We start from the raw sequence: 22,628 nt of genomic DNA, 5'->3' as shown, positions 1-22,628 counted from the left end.
TATTAACAATACCTGGATTAACGAATTAGTGGTAATGAGTAAGGTATCCGTGCCCCACATGACAATGACAGTCATGAGTAAGATATCCGTGCCCCACATGACAATGACAGTCATGAGTAAGATATCCGTGCCCCACATGACAATGGAAGTCATGAGTAAGGTATTCGTGCCCCACATGACAATGACAGTCATGAGTAAGGCATCTGTGCCACACATGACAATGGAAGTCATGAGTAAGGCATCTGTGCCCCACATGACAATGACAGTCATGAGTTAGGTATCCGTGCCCCACATGACAATGGAAGTCATGAGTAAGGTATCTGTGCCCCACATGACAATGGAAGTCATGAGTAAGGCATCTGTGCCCCACATGACAATGACAGTCATGAGTTAGGTATCCGTGCCCCACATGACAATGGAAGTCATGAGTAAGGTATCTGTGCCCCACATGACAATGGAAGTCATGAGTTAGGTATCCGTGCCCCACATGACAATGGAAGTCATGAGTAAGGTATCTGTGCCCCACATGACAATGGAAGTCATGAGTAAGGTATCTGTGCCCCACATGACAATGACAGTCATGAGTAAGATATCCGTGCCCCACATGACAATGACAGTCATGAGTAAGGCATCTGTGCCCCACATGACAATGACAGTCATGAGTAAGATATCCGTGCCCCACATGACAATGACAGTCATGAGTAAGGCATCTGTGCCACACATGACAATGGAAGTCATAAGTAAGGTATCCGTGCCCCACATGACAATGACAGTCATGAGTAAGGCATCTGTGCCACACATGACAATGGAAGTCATAAGTAAGGTATCCGTGCCCCACATGACAATGACAGTCATGAGTAAGGCATCTGTGCCACACATGACAATGGAAGTCATAAGTAAGGTATCCGTGCCCCACATGACAATGACAGTCATGAGTAAGGCATCTGTGCCACACATGACAATGGAAGTCATAAGTAAGGTATCCGTGCCCCACATGACAATGACAGTCATGAGTAAGATATCCGTGCCCCACATGACAATGACAGTCATGAGTAAGATATCCGTGCCCCACATGACAATGGAAGTCATGAGTAAGGCATCTGTGCCCCACATGACAATGACAGTCATGAGTAAGGTATCCGTGCCCCACATGACAATGGAAGTCATGAGTAAGGTATCCGTGCCCCACATGACAATGGTAGTCATGAGTAAGGTATCCGTGCCCCACATGACAATGGAAGTCATGAGTAAGGTATCCGTGACCGACATGACAATGAAAGTCATGAGTAAGGTATCTGTGCCCCACATGACAATGGAAGTCATGAGTAAGGTATCCGTGCCCCACATGACAATGGAAGTCATGAGTAAGGTATCCGTGACCGACATGACAATGAAAGTCATGAGTAAGGTATCTGTGCCCCACATGACAATGGAAGTCATGAGTAAGGTATCCGTGCCCCACATGACAATGGAAGTCATGAGTAAGGTATCCATGTCTCACATGACAATGGAAGTCATAAGTAAGGTATCCGTGCCCCACATGACAATGGAAGTCATAAGTAAGGTACCTTTGCCCCACATGACAATGAAAGTCATGAGTAAGGTATCTGTGCCCCACATGACAATGAAAGTCATGAGTAAGGTATCCGTGCCCCACATGACAATGGAAGTCATGAGTAAGGTATCCGTGCCCCACATGACAATGGAAGTCATGAGTAAGGTATCCGTGCCCCTACATGACAATGGAAGTCATGAGTAAGGTATCCGTGCCCCACGTGACAATGGAAGTCATGAGTATGGTATCCGTGCCCCACGTGACAATGAAAGTCATGAGTAAGGTATCCGTGCCCCACATGACAATTGAAGTCATGAGTAAGGTATCCGTGCCCCACATGACAATGAATGTCATGAGTAAGGTATCCTTGCCCCACATGACAATGGAAGTCATGAGTAAGGTATCCGTGCCCCACATGACAATTGAAGTTGTGAGTAAGGTATCCTTGCCCCACATGACAATGGAAGTCATGAGTAAGGTATCCGTGCCCCTACTGACAAAGGAAGTCATGAGTAAGGTATCCTTGCCCCACATGACAATGGAAGTCATGAGTATAGGATCCGTGCCCCACATGACAATGGAAGTCATGAGTAAGGTATCCGTGCCCCACATGACAATTGGGTGGACTAACGAGTCTATGCATAGTCCAATCAAAATCGCGCACTGAAATCGAAATCCAGTTCGTTAACTGTCGTGCAGACTTCAGTCGATTGCAGGATTTGCAAAACATGTGCACCGCCAACTCGTCAGCAGATATTTTCCAAATCTTTTCATGTTTTTAATCAAGGTGCTCATGTGATTTGATGTATTTCGCGATGTAAGACCCGTTTTATCACAATATAGATCTTGATTATCGAGCAGATTGTCCTGACTGGCGCCACCATTTTGGGTGAAACAAACGCAAATGATACGAGAGGTGGAATCTCATTGGTCCATAGGAGAGGCTTAGAGGGGACATGACTGGTAATAGCCACTGGTGGCACTATGATCGAGCCCAGTAATTCTAGCCAAGTTCGGCAAGGGTGGAAACTGGACTTTTATAGTCAGTTTACTCTCTTGCTTCGGGAAGATGCAGCATGTGGGATGAAATCCTCAAGTAGACCAGAGCACATGCGTCTCCCACTTCTGTGAGTCCTCAAGTAGACCAGAGCACATGCGTCTCCCACTTCTGTGAGTCCTCAAGTAGACCAGAGCACATGCGTCTCCCACTTCTGTGAGTCCTCAAGTAGACAAGAGCACATGCGTCTCCCACTTCTGTGAGTCCTCAAGTAGACCAGAGCACATGCGTCTCCCACTTCTGTGAGTCCTCAAGTAGACCAGAGCACATGCGTCTCCCACTTCTGTGAATCCTCAAGTAGACCAGAGCACATGCGTCTCCCACTTCTGTGAATCCTCAAGTAGACCAGAGCACATGCGTCTCCCACTTCTGTGAATCCTCAAGTAGACCAGAGCACATGCGTCTCCCACTTCTGTGAATCCTGTGACATTAACACAAAGACAAAGACTTCTTTTCTTCTCTTTTATTCACAACAACATCTTGTAATAAAACTGACTGAAAAGCACTGTTGATAAAATATCAATGACATGAGATAAGCACCTCGTTTCGACTTCACTAAAACAAACTGGCATTTTGTGAAATGAATTTAATTATTTCAGAATGTTATATCAAGCTTGATTTTTCTTAAGTAACAAAACACAGAAAATGAAATATTTCAAGCAGTTTATAGGGACCATCTTCCATTTTTACAATTGAGGGAAAAGATCTAACATCGATATCACTGCCACAAAACAGAAATTTGTGGAGATTTAAATTAGTGATACAAATGAAAAAAAACCATCAGTGACGACATACAGACTAAAGTGAGACAAATTATTTGACATTTTCCTGTCCTCAAACCCATCAATACCTTGTTCCTGGACTGATACATTCAAGATGCTGACTGTAATTAAGCAATCTACCATGTCTACAACTTGGACAGGTTTCCAAGCAGCACACCCACAAATGCCAAATGTTCCATCAACCTTACCCCCATCATATAATTCATATCACTAAATAAATTGTGGAAAAGTTGTCAACACATTGAACCTCTCTAAACATGAAGATGTAAGAATATAGGACTTCTATTTTCATCATAACATCCATTAACGAAATCCTAACTACACAGAACAACAAACAACAAGCATGGGATGCTGGTATGACATCTTTGTTCCAGATGAATGAGTGAGTGAATAGTTGTAGAATGCGGCAGTGATCAGTAACTTTCATCAAAGGAATCATTTATGGAGGGTGGTGGATATTTTCGAGAGAACGTTGGAGAGTTGCCAACGACAACAGAGACACAGTGTTACGTAAAGCACATGATGTAATGACTTACATTTGAACAAACAACTGAGTACAAATGAATAACTAGTGTGCATTGTTTTAGCACATGGTGCAATGATTTCACATAAAATAAATGTAATAAAACTGGAAGCCGTGTTATATCACACACTGGACTGTCAGTTTTAACACATGGTGTTCTCACACTGGAAGCAGTGCCACATCATGGTGATTTCTGATGTGTCACAAGACAAGATGATATAATGCATGCCATTCTGTAATTAGTGAGTGATTGAGTTGGGCTTAACGCCGCTTTTAATAGTATTCCAGTTATATCACGGCGTGTCAGCTTAATGTGGGAGGAAAGCCCGAAGTGATGCAGGTCTAAGATGCTTACCACTTCGGTGAAACCCACAGGCACGGGTATGGTGCTGACAAACCTAGAAACATAATCGGGGTGAACCGGGATTCGAACCCACAATTATAGGTTTCTGGTGTGTCCAAGGGACGCAACTCTGCCCAGCGAATCGCGGCGCCTTAGACGACTGGGCCACCTGTGGCCACCCTTTCTGTAATTAACATGTAGTTAATGTTACAGCTGTGGAAGAAGTGTTACATGACACATTGGAGTGTCATGACAAGACACTTTGTCAAAACACATTCTCCAAGTCATATGACAGGACATGTAACATGGTCAGACACATTGCATGACGACTTGATGTGACATACAATGTTATGTTATGACACATGACTCATGTGAGATAACACATATAACACCTGATAAGGGTCAGAGACATTATACAATGTTATGACGTGACACATGACTAATGTTACATAACACATATAACACCTGATAAGGGTCAGAGACATTATACAATGATATGACATGACACATGACTAGTGTTACATAACACATATAACACCTGATAAGGGTCAGAGACATTATACAATGTTATGACATGACACATGACTAATGTGACATAACACCTGATAAGGGTCAAAGACATTATACAATGTTATGACATGACACATGACTAATGTTACATAACACATGAGGTGATGCATGCATGATCTGTCAAGAAGGGCTGGAATGGGTAACTCGGGTACTCGGGTTGGGTGGGTACTGAGTAGGACCTGGGTGCCCACAGGACTACCCGGACCCGTGGTTAGTCACATGATTATATTGTTTAATGGCAAAAAATATTTAGAACTCTATAGTGACAATACAAGTCACACATTCCTTCTGACTTTATATGTTTGCATAATGATATAACTTCAGTCAACTTCGGATTATACGTGTATCTAAATTTATTTTGACAGGTGTACGGTCAAACGTTTCCCAATCAGACATTTTGTACCTCTCCCTTGAGCCCTACAGCGGGTACCTGGGTAGGGTCGGGTAACAGGGGGTAGGGTACCCGGGTAGGAAATTTGGACTTGTCCCAGCCCTACTGTCATGACATATTTTCCATGTCATATACTGCATTCAGTACATTGTTTTAACGCAGGCCTATGTCATGATATCAAGCGACATACAATGTTATAATGAAACACATGATCAATGTTACAGAACATATGACACGTAATACTCCACAACCAATCAAGTTTGAACATGTCACAAATGCCACTAAGAAGCTCGAATTAAGTACATGTAAGGATAAAACACACCAGTGACAAAACAAAAATAATGACATATCTTAGATATACATGTATCTCTCTATGGAGGAGTTGGATTTAATGCCACTTAGAACGGTATTTCAGTTGTGTCATGTCTTGGGTGAAAGCAGCCACAAACAGATTCTTGACACTTTGTTGAAACTTGGGTTTACATGGTATAAGCACACAAACAAAAGATGATATAAACTACACATCTGAACACATCAAACATACAGACAGTGGGAAACAATTTTTTTCATATGATTTTAACAACATTTTGGAAACTCAAACGTAAAGTAAAATAAGCAGTAAACTAATCATTGTTCACAAAAAATCAGCAGATATCTTTACTTATTGAAAAATACAAATCTAAAGCAGTGAGTGAGTATGGTTTTATGCCGCTTTTAGCAATATTCCAGCAATATCATGTCTGGGGTCACCAGAAATGGGATTCACACGTTGTACCCATGTGGGGAATCCATTTTGGGCCTTCAGTGTGACCAGCAAACGCTTTAACCACCAGGCTACCCCGCCGCTCGTCAAATCTGAAGTAGGTTATGACATTAAAATAAAGTTCTTAATTACATGCCCTTTCAAACACACCAACTCCAACATACAAATACCAACTCACTGAAGCTCACCTGGTAATATATTCATAAGGTAAGGCATGATACTTGTCAAGATCAATACTTAAGTATCGGGTATTCATTGAAAGATACATGTTGCATATTAACAAGAATATTGTTATCAATATCTGCAGCATACTACCATGATTAGTGGGTACACATATGCTTAGTTGTGTGTTCACCAATCCATAGCTTTCATAGGAGATGGCAGACAAACAGGTTGTGATGCAAGCTGACATGGGTTTAGTCGACAGGTGAGCTTAATATATCGGACATGCAGACCAGAACACAAATTAAATGTGTATCTTGTTAGTTTATACACTAGCATAAAAGTTATAAAACTTCATATTTGTCTTGTCATTTAGCATGCAAAAACAGGAAAAAAGATCTCATCAGCCCTGGGCCTACAGCTAGCCACCGTCAGAAATACAGTGCCTGCACCGTCAAACATTGCCATTATGTATTCCGCCTACTGCAAGCAACAACAACCATGAAAACAACAGTAATTCAAACAACACCTTATCAAAATCCTGTTTTCTAGGGGTAAATGCTGTTTTCTGGGGATAAATGCTGCTTTCTCAAATTCTAGGACACCTAGGGTAAGGAATTAAAACATTTCTCAATTATCTTTGATGCAAAAATACAATCTATGGTAAAACCAACAAAGAGGTTAGGAAATGGATGGCATCATGTCAAAAGAAATGACTCGTGTTGACTGTCATGACCTGTAGGAACTATCCACTTCTGCCAAGTGTCCGTTCCCTTCACAGTGGGAGGGTTGGGACAAAGCAGGCATGGACTCGGGGAAAACTCAGTCATCAGCAGGACTTGGAGAAGGGCTCCTTTCATTGCTTCTTGCAGGAGATGAGGTTCTAGAGGCGTCAGACTCATCATGTTCTTCCTGCTCACCATTCGTTTTTTCCACCGATATACTTTTGGAACGACTTCTGGATTTGGAGCGACTTTTAGACTTGCTGACAGATTTCTTTTCAGACCTGGAAATATAATTGGTACCTTCTTATTCATGTTGTCAGCATTAATTTACCAATGTCCAAACAGTGGGAATAACAGCAATAATAATCCAAACTGGCATATATACACAAGACATGACACAAGACATGACACAAGACATGACACAAGACTTGACACAAGACATGACACAAGACATGACAAAAGACTTGACACAAGACATGACACAAGACTTGACACAAGACTTGACACAAGACATGACAAAAGACTTGACACAAGACATGACACAAGACTTGACACAAGACTTGACACAAGACATGACACAAGACATGACACAAGACTTGACACAAGACATGACACAGGACTTGACACAAGACTTGACACAAGACTTGACACAAGACTTGACACAAGACATGACACAAGACTTGACACAAGACTTGACACAAGACTTGACAAAAGACACAAGACATGACACAAGACTTGACACAAGACTTGACACAAGACATGACACAAGACTTGACACAAGACATGACACAAGACATGACAAAAGACTTGACACAAGACATGACACAAGACATGACACAAGACTTGACACAAGACATGACACAAGACTTGACACAAGACTTGACACAAGACTTGACAAAAGACACAAGACATGACACAAGACATGACACAAGACTTGACAAAAGACACAAGACATGACACAAGACATGACACAAGACTTGACACAAGACTTGACACAAGACATGACACAAGACATGACACAAGACTTGACACAAGACTTGACACAAGACTTGACACAAGACATGACACAAGACTTGACACAAGACTTGACACAAGACTTGACACAAGACATGACAAAAGACTTGACACAAGACATGACACAAGACTTGACACAAGACATGACACAAGACTTGACACAAGACATGACACAAGACATGACAAAAGACTTGACACAAGACATGACACATGACACAAGACATGACACAAGACTTGACACAAGACTTGACACAAGACATGACACAAGACTTGACACAAGAAGTGTACAATACATCCCTCCAAATTCACACTTGTCCATGAACTAGTAATTGGACGATACACCGATATATCAGTGGATCACATTTTTTTACTTCTTGATACAAGTATCTATTACAATCACACTCTAAGTAAAAAGTATTGATTTTTTCCATAAAAATATTCTTTAATAAATGTTACACCAAACACTAATTACTTGTGAAAATGACATAATCGAACCCAGAATTCCACGGGGCATGACATGATGCCGAGTGTCTGTTGTTATGAACGTAAACAAAGTTTGCTGACCTGCTTCGAGATCGACTCCGAGATGCTCTCTTCTTCTTGTCCCTGCTACGGCTTCTGCTTCTGCTGCTGTGGCGACTACGTTTACTATGTCTGTCACGGCTTCGGCTGCGACTTCGGCTCCTCTTCCTCCTTTCTCGGCTCCGACTTCTTCGAGATCGGGATCTAGATCGGGATCGGTAGCTGTAAGGGGAAATAATGGAGTCACTCACTCACTTCAACTTCTCACAGCTTGTGCACACAGATGACATCAACACTGCAGCGACAGAGATGGGCTTACCGCATTTTTGAATATTATTTCAGTCGTGAGGGAAGAAACCAAAAGTGAAGTGAACAATTATTACTTTGATCAATTCCAATAACACATGACGGTTCTGCCAGAAAAAGAATCTTTCACAGGACAAATCTCAGTTTGTTTGTTTGTTGTTTAAACGTAAAACCTCAGCAATATTCCACCTGCAGTTTCTAACTGTTGTCTTGCTGTTTAAAGCCACACAGCAATATTCCAGCTACAAAAGGTGGCCTATAAATAATCATGTCTGGACCAGACAAACCAGTGATTGACATCATGAGCATCAATCTATGCAATCTATCCTGACCATGTTACAACAAGCATAGTCACCTCTTAAGACAAGCATGGGATGATGAAGACCAATTCTAACCCGGATTCATTTTGCGAATGAAACCATGCTTGCAAAACCATTATTAGTCAAGCATAATTATGCACAATAGAATTGAGATGTAATATACTGGATTGTTGAGGATAAGTGGCCAATGGGTCTCTGTACAAGCCAAAGTTCCCAAAATTCCAACACAATGATGAACTCAATGATTGAGTGAGTTGGGTTTAACGCCGCTTTTAACAGTATTCCAGTTATATCGCGGCGTGTCAGCTTAATGTGGAAGGAAAGCCCAAAGTCATGCAGGCCTCAGACGTTTACCACTTCAGTGAAACAAACTGACAAACCTAGAAACATAATCGGGGCGAACCGGGATTCGAACCCAAAATCATAGGTTTCTGGCGTGTCCAAGGGACGCAACTCTGCACAGCGAATCGCGGCGCCTTAGACGACTGGGCCACCCGTGCCCCCCTGAACTCAATGAAGACACTATAGTCGTTCAGGTGGAAACACATGGGTCCAGACCAATTACCTGTGTAAATGTTGGGTCAGGCAACCGATGTGGCGTCAGGGGACCCATATTTCACGGGAATAGAGAGTCATGTACTTTTCAGGGGTCAATCTGAGCCACTGACACCTGACAGAACACAAAAAGTATAATGTCTGGAGTTACCTCCCCCTTCTCCTTGGTGATTGAGATCTGTATCGACTGCTTCTGCTCGACCTCCGGGGACCGAAAGACCGGTCATCTGGACAATCTCGGGCCCAGTGCCCTGGACGGTGGCAGCGATAGCACTCATCATATCCCTGGCAAGAAATCATCAAATAACTATATGTTACATGTCAACAAAATTGAGGAATGTAAAATACAATGAGGCCTTTTCTTTCAAGTCACTGTACAGACTTTGATTTCTCAAACCATTGGTCAGTGGTTAAATAAAAATAAACTTTGACACATAAATTTTGTTTTTGCGAAAAAAGAAAGTGAAGCGAGGAAGAATGTTCTTTTTAAACAATTTGGCAACGTTTACTCAGCGTTTGAGGCACCTTATTTATTTAAATCAGAACAAAGCCACACCCTGTTTTTGTAGAGCAATGAAACGTATTTGAGCGAACATCTCATCGTTGTTTCGCATGTATTACCAGGGCTGTATTACTACTAGTCTTACTCAGTCAGGGAACAGCAATAGGGAAGCTAGTGGACAATACAATGTCGGTCCACATCACTGATTCTTAGGGTCATCAGATCCACAAACCAAGTAATAGAAACAAGAACACCAGTGCTCAATACAAGAAGTTTTACATGTGCCTCTCAGTAGCCACTAGTCAACGATAGGAGTTTCAAAGCCATCAATATGCAGGTTCTGCACAGATTACGAACAAATGTAATACATGGGCCACAGTGTGGTCTTGTTTTAAGATATTTGTTTGTTTGTTGTTTAGCGCCGCACTCAGCAATATTCCAGCTATATGCCAACGGTCTGTAAATAATCGAGGCTGGACCAGACAATCCAGTGATTGACATCATGAGCATTGATCCACGCAATTGAGACCGATGACATGCATCATCCAAGTCATCGAGCCTGACCACCCGATCCCGTTAGTCGCCTTTTACAACAAGCATAGTCGCCTTTAACAGCAAGCAGGGGTTGCTGAAGACCTATTCTACCCCGGATCTTCACGGGTCTTTTAACAGATTTAAAGCATAGAATTCAGAATACAAAGATACAAAGAGGAAAACAACAGTGTCACAAAAATACAAAAATAGTACAACTAAGCATGTATCCTGGTACAATCAGAGTACAAGAGGTACAGTAGCTCACCTTCAAGCATTGGTACAAAACTGAGGAGGTGCTGAACAGATACATGCTGAACAAATACGAATAACAGCTCTGAACTAAAGCAGTTGCACACAACTTCTGTATTCAAACAATGTTTGTTGTTTGTTTGTTTGTTTGTTTAACGTCATACTCGGCAATACTCCAGCTTTAATGGCGGTCTAGAAATAATCATGTCAGGACAAGACAATCCTGTGATTGACATCATGAGCATCAAACTACGCAACTGGGACTCAATGACATGCATCAACCACGTCAGCAGGCTTGACCACCTGATCCCGTTATTTACCACATACAACAAGCATAGTCGCCTCTTAAGACAAGCATGGGTTGCTGAAGACCAATTCTAACCCACATCTTCGTGGGTAGTACTCATACAAAGCACAAGCGATGTCATCAGTTTTATGGATCATTTAAGGATGGTCTGATTAATTAATGCCTTCTATCATTTAAAAACAGCATCTTTTGAGTTTCCACAGACATGCATGAAAATGATGAAGGCTTTTATTTGCATGCATTTTTTGTTTAACTGTTTAACACTGCCATATTCCAGCTAAATGACAACAGTCTGTAAATAATCGAGTATGGACCAGACAATCCAGTGATCATGGTGAGCAAAGTCTGGCCACCCAACCCAATTGTCTCTTACAACCACCATGCTAGGGACCAATTCTAACACAAACTCCTGCCGGGTCAATATAGAGTTATACACACGTTCTTATCTTAAGCATGTAAAACCGTGCTCATTTTCTAAAACATCATGTCTGATAATTGCACTTTTGCTCTCTTGATGACCCTGTCCTGTCACAAAAGTCTACCTGCAGTCTTAGAAGTCATGAAAACCACAAAAAAAATTGGTGGTGATTATCTCGAATTGTTAGTGTGACAATTTTTTGTACATTAATCTGATATTTTTCATTGCACAATCTCAATGAAATCAGACCTTAGTTCTCGCTACCGCTAAACAAAGATCTGAGGACATCCCATTACGGGTCACATCAGACCGACCTTGCGCGAACTTTGACTGACCAATTGAATGACCAATCAGAAGGCAGCTTTCTCGTGCTTTACGGCACTAATTTCAAATTGGCGTCTACGCAACATATTTTGAAAAATTCTTGATTGCAAATTTGAAACCTAAACAAAAGAACATTCTGGAATGGCTAATAGATGGTCTAGATTGTATGGATTCAGTCTTTAAACCCGTAACTATCATTCGGAATACCCTGTGTTAAAGTTTTTGAGGTTGTATGATTAGAAATCACATTCCGACTGTCACTTTCATGATCTGGTAAGCGACGCTCTGATTGGTCGGATGAAAGGTCGTTCTGACATGACCCCTAATGGGATGTCTTCAGATCTTTGTTGAGCGGTAGCGAGTACTAAGGTCTGATTTTAATGAGATTGTTCATTGCATAGCAGAATAATAAGAACATTCTCCAACCCTTTGAAAGCAAAATATCCAAAATTGTTGCCATTTTTCATTGTTTGGAACATAGGGACATGTATATCATGACAAGGGAACTGCACTTGTTCAGTAGTTTGAAAATAGAAGAGCTTACAGGACAGCAATAATGGACAGACAGACAACGAAGACAATGACATTAGCTCATTTTGATGATGTCAAGGTGAGCTAAAAACAAACATGGCCACTGTTTTATATATGTTACATCAATATAATGGCCAAAGATACTTTCATAGAATGTACATGATAGTAGTCATGGTAGCAGTAGAAGTACTTGTAAGAATAAGGGGAAACTTGCCACAGGGAGGCCCAAATGGACCAAAATGTTTGTGATGTTTGTTTCTTGTTTTATGCAATACTCCAGCCAAATCATAGAAAATAATCGAGTCTTAACCAGACGAACTAGGAACTGCTATTGTTCAACGATATCACAATACAGTCTGAATATCTTTATAATTTTGCATAACATAACATAACTTTAACATTGACATTCACAAGCTAAAAATTACGAAATATTTCTCAGAAAAACTAGTTCAATATGGATGTAACTACATGTACCATGACCTACATACATATGTACATTTAAAACATAATGAGATGAGTTTAATGCCACTTTGAACTGTATGTTAGTTATCACGAAGTCTCAGCCGAATAATGGAGGAAATCCACGTAATTCTTGTCCGAGACGTACTACCTCGGAGTGAGTGAGTGAGTGGGGTTTAACAACACTTTTTTAACAGTATTCCAGTTATATGGACGTTCATGTGGGAGGAAAACCTGAAGTGATGCAGGTCTGACATTTACCACTTCAGTGAAACCCACGAGAACGGGTATGGTGCTGACAAAGCTAGAAACATAATCAGGGCGAACTGGGATTCAAACCCACGATCATAGGTTTCTAGCGTGCCGAAGGGTGCAAATATGCACAGCTAACTTGAAGCACCTTAGACAACTGGACCACTCATGCCCCCGTTACAACCTTAGATTTGCTGTTTAACGCCGCACTCAGCAATATTCCAGCCATATGACGGCGGTCTGTAAACAATCGAGTCTGGACCAGACAATCCAGTGATTGACATCATGAACATGGATCCACACAATTGGGATACAATGACATGCGTCAACCAAGTACAACCTTAGAAAACCCACAACCATGGGATTGGTGCTAACAAAACCCAAGAATCATAATCAGGGCAAATCTGGGATTCAAACCCATGATCATCGGATCCTAAGGGACACAACTCTGCACAGCAAAGTGTGGCACCTTAAACCACTGGGCACCCATCTCAAACATAAGTGCAATGAATCAAAGGTACAAAATGATACAAAACATTGAAAGATGAAAGCTGTTGTCAGTCTTGTATAATCTGACAACAAAAACGATATAGAAATGTAAGAGGTGTGGACCGATCAATTCTTACATTATCCGCCCTACGGACCGGCTTCTCTACATCCCAGTTGAATGGCTGTCTTACCAAAGGTCGCCTTGGGTTGCCCTTAGCCCACTCCACTATAATGCTGGAGCCACAAAGTTCACGCCCATTCTCATACTTGACAGCATCCTGAAATTAGTTCCATGTGTGAGGCACTCTCCTCGTCCAATCAAGCCACAACAGGATCACAAACAGCATACAAATAACATGCCTGATTTAAGTCGACACATCCCCTTGCCTATCTCCACAACCTTCAAATTGTCTCCGCAACTAAGACCCTCAGCATATTTACTGTAGAGGCATAGCCACAACCTGTCAACCTTTCTTTAAAATCTTAACCTTGTAATCTTAAAAGTTCAAATTCGAAAATTAAAGTTGAAATGTTGACAGGTGTAGTATCAACTCTAGCCTAATATCACATATCTTAAACTGGGTTAACACTGTGGTCATATTCAGTTGATGAAGGATGCAGAGAAATGGTTGATTTGAGAAAGTTTACGTGATAAAACTTTCTTAAGTATCTTATTCCTAAAAAGAAATTCAAGCACTTAACAGTGACATCATTAAGGAAACTTGTCAACATCAACATCAGTTTAAGATATGTGAACAAAGCCCTTCAAAGTTTTCCTGTTTTCAAGCTTAACTACACATCATGCATACATGTAAGCATATAAATAGTCAAAGATATTTCATGAAATAATCCACAAGCAGTTGGCTCTACAAAAAAATAAACCTCTCTACATTTCAATCCCGGAAACAAAGAATAATTGTGGCAGTGATAGCATAATTAACACAAGGCCATCATAAATTAATTATCAGTGTTTCACCCTCTTTCACCTCACTACCAAAAACACCATCTTACAGTTAAATATTTCCCCGAGTACATACATACAAACAAAAAGGCCCTTATTTATGTGTCGAACTATACCCTATGCAAAGTTCTACCAACAGAACATGTTGCAATGTGTTTGTTGTTTAACACCCACTCAGCAATTTCCCAGCTATTTGGGCAGACTGTAAATATTCAAGTCTGGACCAGACAATTCAGTGATTGACATCATGGGCACCGATCTATGCAATTGGGATACGGTGACATGCATCAACCAAGTCAACAAGTGTGACAACACAATCGCTTACGACAAGCATGGGTTGCTGAAGTTGAGTGAGTGAGTATGGTTTTTCACCACTTTTAGCAATATCCCATCAATATCACGGTGGGGGACACCACAAATGGGCTTCACACATTGTACCCATTTCGGGAATCGAACCCAGGTCTTGGGCGTGACGAGCGAACGCTGTAACCACGAGGCTACCCGAGCACGCAAGACCAATTCCAACCCAGATCTTCACAGGTATGCTACCATACCCATCAACAGCTAAGTGAACAGGGCCCCGTTCCACAAAGCGGTATTAGCGCTAAGATGATCGTAACTCCCATACTTTAACATAGGCTTACGATGATCGTAGCGCTAAGATCGCTTTGTGGAACGGGGCCCAGATGTCTACAGTTTGTTTTAAAAAAAATAATGAATCACACAGAACATTTTTTAAATACCCGGATGAAAATCTAATGATTAATTTATCTTGGCCTTAGAGCAACATACATGTAGTACTTAAAGATGAAAACTGACACTACAGAATCTAACAAAGCCGCTGCTGCCCCACACACCCACGAGAGACTTAAGGATACAAGAGAACACATGAAGATCCTACAACCAAATAGTTTGTCCTTAAGTCAGACGAACAAATCGGAAAACATTACACAAACATAGAACATTGAAAACAAGTGAGAAAAGAAAGAAAGTACTATCAACAGTCAACATCAACATGGTAACGAATGGCAAATATACTTCAGGTCTGGGGCCAGGAAGATGATAAGAGTTCATAATGGACAAGGGTGGAATCATTTACGATGAACCTAGACTGAGACACTGAGAAAACACATATTCAACTTTATCTTGAAATGAGAAAAGATGTGTTTTTGTGCTCAAGTCTTTTTCCATACACATCAAATGAGATTCGAACACGTACAGCAACACTGTTGCATTTGAGTATCTTATGTCCATATACCCAGAACTTAATGATTTGGGAGGCCATTCTGCCAAATATTACAAAAGTTGAATATCCGTTTTTACAGTGTCTAAGTATATATATTGAAGTTCTAAAATGCTACTTTTGTTGCAAAAAGTTGCCATCATGGAAATTGGCCAAGAGACACAATGTACTATCTAGCGCTGTTCTTCAGTCTGAACATAGATAACTGGGGCTCTGACATGTCCAACATTGATCAACACTTGATAGCTTCATTTCCCTTGTGCATGTTTTGAAACAATTACATTAAATCTTTCTACTGATGATTGTTTGTTTGTTGTTTAACGCCACACTCTGCAATATTCCAGCTATATGACGGCGGTCTGTAAATAATCAATTCTGGACCAGACAATCCAGTGATTGACATCATGATCATTGATCCAATTGGGATATGATGACATGCATCAACCAAGTCAGCAAGCCTAACCACCCGATCCCGTTAGTCGCCTCTTACTACAAGCATAGCTGCCTTTTACGGCAAGCATGGGTTGCTGAAGACCTATTCTACCTTGGATCTTCATGGGTCTTGAAGAAAAACATGTATCAGATGTATTACATTGTTATACAGTTTCATAAACATGTTATTCAATATCAATTAAACATCACAACAAATCATTTGATCACTTGACCAATTATTCAATCAATAACAGCATATAATACATTGTGTCTCATCATTCTCACATGAGTGTTATATCTTCACATTTCAAGATTCTTCAGGACATGCTTCCTGGCCGCCTGACCCTTCATAAACAATGCTAACCTAACAGGAAAGTGTAAGAAGAAGATACAAATTGTTGTTTATACACATACTGGTAACCATGGTAACAAGGGCAAGCCGCCTGGGTGCGGCAAGGCCTAGATGTTGGCGCGAGAAGCCGGCAAGTGTAGAACCACGGCAAGGTCTCATGGTCAGAGATTTGGTCACATGATCGGGGTAGGAACGATTCTGGCGGAAGGGTTGTACCCAGGGAACTATGGCTAAGGCCAGCGGAGGAACTGGCCTGGCTCAAGGTCAAGGTCTAGGTCATTGGAGCCTGGCTAAAGGTCATGGTCATTGCTGCCTTGCTAAAGGTCATGCTTTGCCGTGACAGGATCAGGGGGAGCTGGCTTGGTGGGTAGCTATATAGTATATTGCATTCAATATTAGTCATCATATCAGTTTGGAAATTTATTCAAATATACAGAATTATTCATCACTTTGAAATAGATCGAAAATGGAGTACATTAAAAGCAAGAAACTAGGTGAAAAACTTATCTGATTATAACTGTCTGGATATATAAAGAACACATTTCTTATTACTGTTACAAAGTTATAATGAACCAGAATGGTGTAACTGGAGATATTCATTACAGATTATCATTACTGTCATAGTGGTCCTAATGATGAACATTAATATTGGAATGTACTGATGATGAAACTACAGAAATCGTAACCTGCAGATAGTCATTAAACTTAATTACTTCTCTTGGAAATTAGTGTTTTAAACTGACTGTTGTTTGTATTTACCTCTCCATCTCGACGGTCTTCAAAATCAATAAATGCATAAGCTGAAACACAGGTGTGCATGTTGGAATTAATCTTCACACATACATGACTACATAAAATATACTACGCAAAAGGTAGGTTTGTTTGTTATTAACGCTGCACTCAACAATATTCCAGCCATATGTAAAATTGTCAGTCTGGACCAGGCAATCCAGTGATTGATATCACGAGCATCGATCCACGTAATTGAGATATGATGACATGCATCAACCAAGTCAGCGAGTCTGACCACCAGATCCTGTTAGTCGCCTAGACAAGCATAGTCGCCTTTTATGGCAAGCATGGGTTGCTGAAGACCTATTGTACTATTACAAGTTAGGTCTCTTCTAACTCAGGAATATTCAAGGTATATGACTGAGGCCTGTTAATATATCAAGCCTGGAGCAGACAGTCCTATGATTAATATCACAAGCATCGATCTATGCAATTGGGATATGAAAACATCCATCAACCAAATCAGCGCGCCTGACCACCCGATCCCGATAGTTGCATTTTACGACAAGTTGCTATTTGGCTGAAATAATGACTATGCAGCGTTAAATTTTAACTGACTCACTTTTACGACAACCATAGTCGCCTCTTACGACAATCATGGGTTGCTGAAGACCAATTCCAACCAAGATCTTCACAGGCCGTTAGTAGATTTAGTCTTACCAGTATTGCTACATGTTGAAGAACTGTACAGTAAATAATCTAAATGCTTTCCTGTTAGTTAATTCAAAACAGAGTAATTCTCACCCATTTCAGCACCTGAAAATATAAAAAGTTTAAGTGTTAAGTTTGATCTCATCAACAAAGACTGAAATGCAGTACATGAAGACTTTTGTGTACACTAAAATGATCAGTGCCTGTTCCTCACAAGTCATAAGCAACTTTTCATTTGATCCCAATTTGAATTTTTATTTCCATTTGGGTGTTGCTTAACAATGCACTGAGGAGTATTCCAGCCATATGACAGCAATCTGTAAATATCAGACAATCCAGTGATTGATATCATGAGCAGCGATCTCAGCAATTGAGTGAGCATGGTTTTACGGCGCTTTAAGCAATATTCCAGCAATATCACGGCAGGGACACCAGAAATGGTCTAAACAATTGAGAGATGAGGACAAAATCAACCAAGGTACCGAGCCTGATGACTCATCCATTAAGTCGCCTCTATGCGAGCATCGCTTGCTGGGCACCAATTCTTAACCAGAGACCCACAGGTATTTCATTTAATGACAAATGTTGCAGTTTAAAAGAAATGACAACAAAATTGTGTCATGGACAAAATGATTATGAAATGAAGTATGTTACACATTGATCCTGTTCCATTGCACTGTGTATACAAAATGTTTGTTTATTAAGAAAAAAGGTCTCTTTCCTGCCTGTAATCCTTTTTTATCAGAATATTTATTCACATGTTATTAATCACATTGGGTGTTCATAGTGTTTTTGTTTTGTTTTGTTTGTTTGGGGTGGGTGTATTCAATAATTTTTACTCTCTTGGATCCAGTTAACGGGCTGTGTAAACCGATAAGACAACCTTTTTAAAATAAGATCTTCATCTCTGCTGTCTCAGGTAAGTTTTCATTAGCATGTGTTCATGTGCTGCTCCAAGTGAGTCACATGTCACATAAGCAGTGTTTAAAATACAAACAGATGCCACGCTGCCATGAAGACCCAGTCTTCAGACCCTGCAGGCCCAGACTAAACTCTTCTGGCCCTTATTTAAAAAACTGCAGCCTATTGTGACAAATAAATACTGCACGCCATAAGGACCCATGCAACGTTGAAACTGCATCGACACTGCACATGAGCCAGGTAATTGCACATCTGTTATACACTGCAATAGACACATGACAGAGTGCATGTACCGTATTCGATATAATAAGCGCCCAGGGTGCTCTCAAAGTTAGAAATAGGGGGCTCTTACTAGAATATTATTTTGGTGAAAAACAAAGATCGTAAATTTCGTGGTTTATGTTGACAGCCTGAAATGTTTATATACGAAAGATATATTTTTTCCAGAATTTAATGTCCCATCATTAAGGGTGCATATAACACACATATTACATTGATCAATTGTGATACAATGATCAATCGAAAGGGGTGCTAATTTGGATTGTTCACTAGCCAATTGTTTAGCAAATATTGCCGTGGGCGCTTATTAGAGCGAGGCGCTAATTACGTCGAATACGGTATATGTGACGCCTGCATACTGATACAGTCATAATTGTACGCAAGTTGAAAACGCCACATTGGGTAATTTTGAACAGTGTTGTTATACAAGTTGGTTATCAAATTTCTTCATGTGTATTTGTACACAATCAACCCAAAATTAACTGGGTTATAACGACTTAGTCTGCATATTTTACACAAATGAGCAGCATATCTGCAGCGTTAGAACTTAACACTAGCCTGCTAGCCTGAGGCTTGTACAAATCCCTGCGGGCTAGTACAAACGTCCCCACTGTTTTATCCTTACAAAGCAGAGATGAGTATGAATATTTACTAGGGCCGGTACAGGTAACTCGGGTGGGTCCTGAGTAGGACTTGGGTACCCGCAGGACTACCCGGAGCCATGGTTAGTCACGTGATATATTGTTTAATGACAAAAATTATCTAAAACTCTATGGTCACACTACAAGTCACTAATGTTCCCATTTCTTTCTGACAATGCACCCATTCCTTATGACTTTTATATGTTTGAATAAAGATAAAACTTCTTGCAGTAAACTTCAGTGTATGCATGACCAGATCGTTTTATACGTATATCTAAATACATTTTGCTAGGGCTACAGTCAAATGTTTCCAAATCGGACAGTTTGTACCTATCTCTGAATATCTACAACGGGACCCGGGTAGGGATGGGTAATGGGGTAGTAAATTTGGACTCGTCCCAGGCCTAATATTTTCCTTTTCAGCTGAAACTTCTTTTCAATGGAGCATGGTCCATAATTGGGGATGTTTAAGAAGTTTGTGGTCAATAAAATTCATGGAAATTTGCGGATCCGCGGAAGATCCTCACCCCTGACAAAAGACATTTTGTCTATACCCGGGCTAGTCAAGCTTCTGAGTTTAGTTCTAACCCTGTATCTCAAGCTCTTGGTCGGTTGTAATGACTGACTGACTAAGTATGGTTTTACGCCGGTTTAGCAATATTCCAGCAATATCACGGCGGGGGACACCAGAAATGGGCTTCACACATTGTACCCATGTCGGGAATCGAACCCGGGTCTTTATCCACTAGGCTACCCGACTGCCCTGCGGTTGTAATGAGGGAGTTGGTAGGGCAAAGTAAAGGGAAACCACATATGTTGGATCTGTGTCAATAATAAAGTTGATCTATTCTCCATAACTTTTCCATGCTTATCAAGTTATGCAATGCTTGATTTATAATCAGGAAATGTGATCATATCAAGCAAAATAAATGACATAAATGCACAGACACATATATTCTGCTAATTGTGAGCTATATTTTAATGTTTATATAAGCATGTGATGTTAGCAAGTGTCTTGGTTGGTTTGTTGTTTAACGCCGCACTCAGCAATATTACAGCTATATGACGGCGGTCTGTAAATAATCGAGACTGGACCAGGCAATCCAGTGATTGATATCATGAGCATCGATCCACGCAATTGGGATCAATGACATGCAGCAACCAAGTCAGCGAGCCCGACCACCCGATCCCGTTAGTCGCCTTTTACGACAAGCATAGTCGCCTTTTAAGGCAAGTATGGGTTGCTGAAGACGTTAGCAAGTGTCAGCTAATTGACATGTTGCAGTGTTATAAATTAGGCATGCAAGTCAATCTGTTCTTGTCATAACCATAATATTATAAATGAAAGTTTTAGGAGATTCCTAGATTTGTAACACTTCAAGGATCGCTTGAAAAAATCCTTATTACACTTTGAACAGGTCATTTAGTATCCAGGTTGTTTCGTGACACATTAGCTCTGTATCCATAATGCCATTTTGTAACCAGAATGGTTCCTATTTGTGGGTTATTTTGTATCCTTTTCTGTCATGTATTTAGTGCAACTTTTTCTATGTCAGAAATTGGTTACAGTTCTTGTAGAATATAACATGTGGATCACATAATCGCAACATTAAACATAAGCAAACGTTGGAACAGTATCATGTCTGAGCCAAAACCTTTTTGAGTCCACTAGTGCAAACTTGTCTCTCCTTTATTTTCAGTAAATTTTACTGTTCTCGTATGGTGTTTATTAGCTGATTTTACTACACAGAACAGTATTACAAACGGGGTTCGGACTTGTGGCTTGTGTCGCAGACTGTGCATATATCATGCCTGCGAAAGCAGAAACTTTTAGTAGGAACTTTTCATGTTTTAACACTGAACTTGGCTCCAATGAATTCATGTAATCAGATTAACTAAATGATATTAGAGTAACCAAAATATTGGTATACGAAACAATCAGGATACAAAATCATTTGAAAATGACACAAAACCCTTTGAACATGGATCTGATCACTTCACTTCAACTTTTGAAAGGATAATAAAAAAGAGCTTGTATCAAATGGTTGACATTTTAGCAGGTTCAATTCAACATGTCTATGATAAAATTATTACTGACAGTACAAATATCAGTGAAGAGTGAGTTATTGCACGCTGCTGCTCCCGGTTAATTGCATTAGGCCTAACCTAACCACAATATGTTATTTCGTTGTGAATGTGATATTCATAGCCGTCACAGCTGTCAATGCGTCAAGGGTGATCGAAAACTGAATTCGTGGCATAGTGTTGTCACAAAAATGGGTCACTGTTGTGTTCTAAAACTCGTGCAACATTAAACTAGATATTACCATATTTAACATCACATCTTAACAGTCTGCCATAAGGCTCAAATAAATCCTCGAGATCTCGCACTCGAGTGCTCTTGCTGAGACGACCCACAAAGAGCTGGCCTTCCGCTCGTCTCGACATGGCTGCTGCACAAATGTGTGCAGTCGAATGAAATCGGGTGACTACGCCGCCGCCCGGTGGTGTATTGACGTCTTCGAGATAAACGAGATTTGAGATGGTGAGTCCGATTGACATGGCTATAATGAATATCCGTATTTGTTTCGTATCATTTTCATTTTTTCATAAATAGAGACAGACACGCTCACGGTGTATCAGTAAAATAAATGGTATGTCTTTCTTGATTTCGAATGATGAAATAAAGGCTATACACATTCG

The 22,628-nt window shown here is 40.6% G+C and overlaps 1 protein-coding gene across 2 annotated transcripts; it reads right to left on the bottom strand.

Moving 5' to 3' along the window:
- Positions 1 to 6,115: 6,115 nt before the first annotated feature.
- Positions 6,116 to 22,409, bottom strand: LOC124112916 (serine/arginine-rich splicing factor 7-like). 2 transcript variants are annotated; one of them, XM_046473109.2, is made up of 7 exons: positions 22,253 to 22,409; positions 18,178 to 18,189; positions 17,401 to 17,441; positions 13,845 to 13,931; positions 9,740 to 9,873; positions 8,450 to 8,629; positions 6,116 to 7,152 (listed from the first exon to the last, which is right to left on the bottom strand). In XM_046473109.2, the coding sequence occupies exons 1-7, from the start codon at positions 22,371 to 22,373 to the stop codon at positions 6,969 to 6,971; spliced, it is 759 nt and encodes a 252-aa protein (XP_046329065.1). In that variant the 5' UTR covers positions 22,374 to 22,409; the 3' UTR covers positions 6,116 to 6,968. The 2 variants fall into 2 exon arrangements, with proteins under 2 accessions (XP_046329065.1, XP_046329063.1); XM_046473107.2 differs by having other exon boundaries at positions 13,791 to 13,931; positions 22,253 to 22,408.
- Positions 22,410 to 22,628: the final 219 nt, after the last annotated feature.

This window comes from Haliotis rufescens, unplaced genomic scaffold (genome assembly GCF_023055435.1).
Source record: "Haliotis rufescens isolate VD_foot unplaced genomic scaffold, xgHalRufe1.0.p SCAF_6, whole genome shotgun sequence".
NCBI classification, from domain to species: Eukaryota; Metazoa; Mollusca; class Gastropoda; order Lepetellida; family Haliotidae; genus Haliotis; species Haliotis rufescens.
The sequence above is the reverse complement of the archived record's forward strand: the minus strand, read 5'-3'. Positions and strand labels throughout refer to the sequence as shown.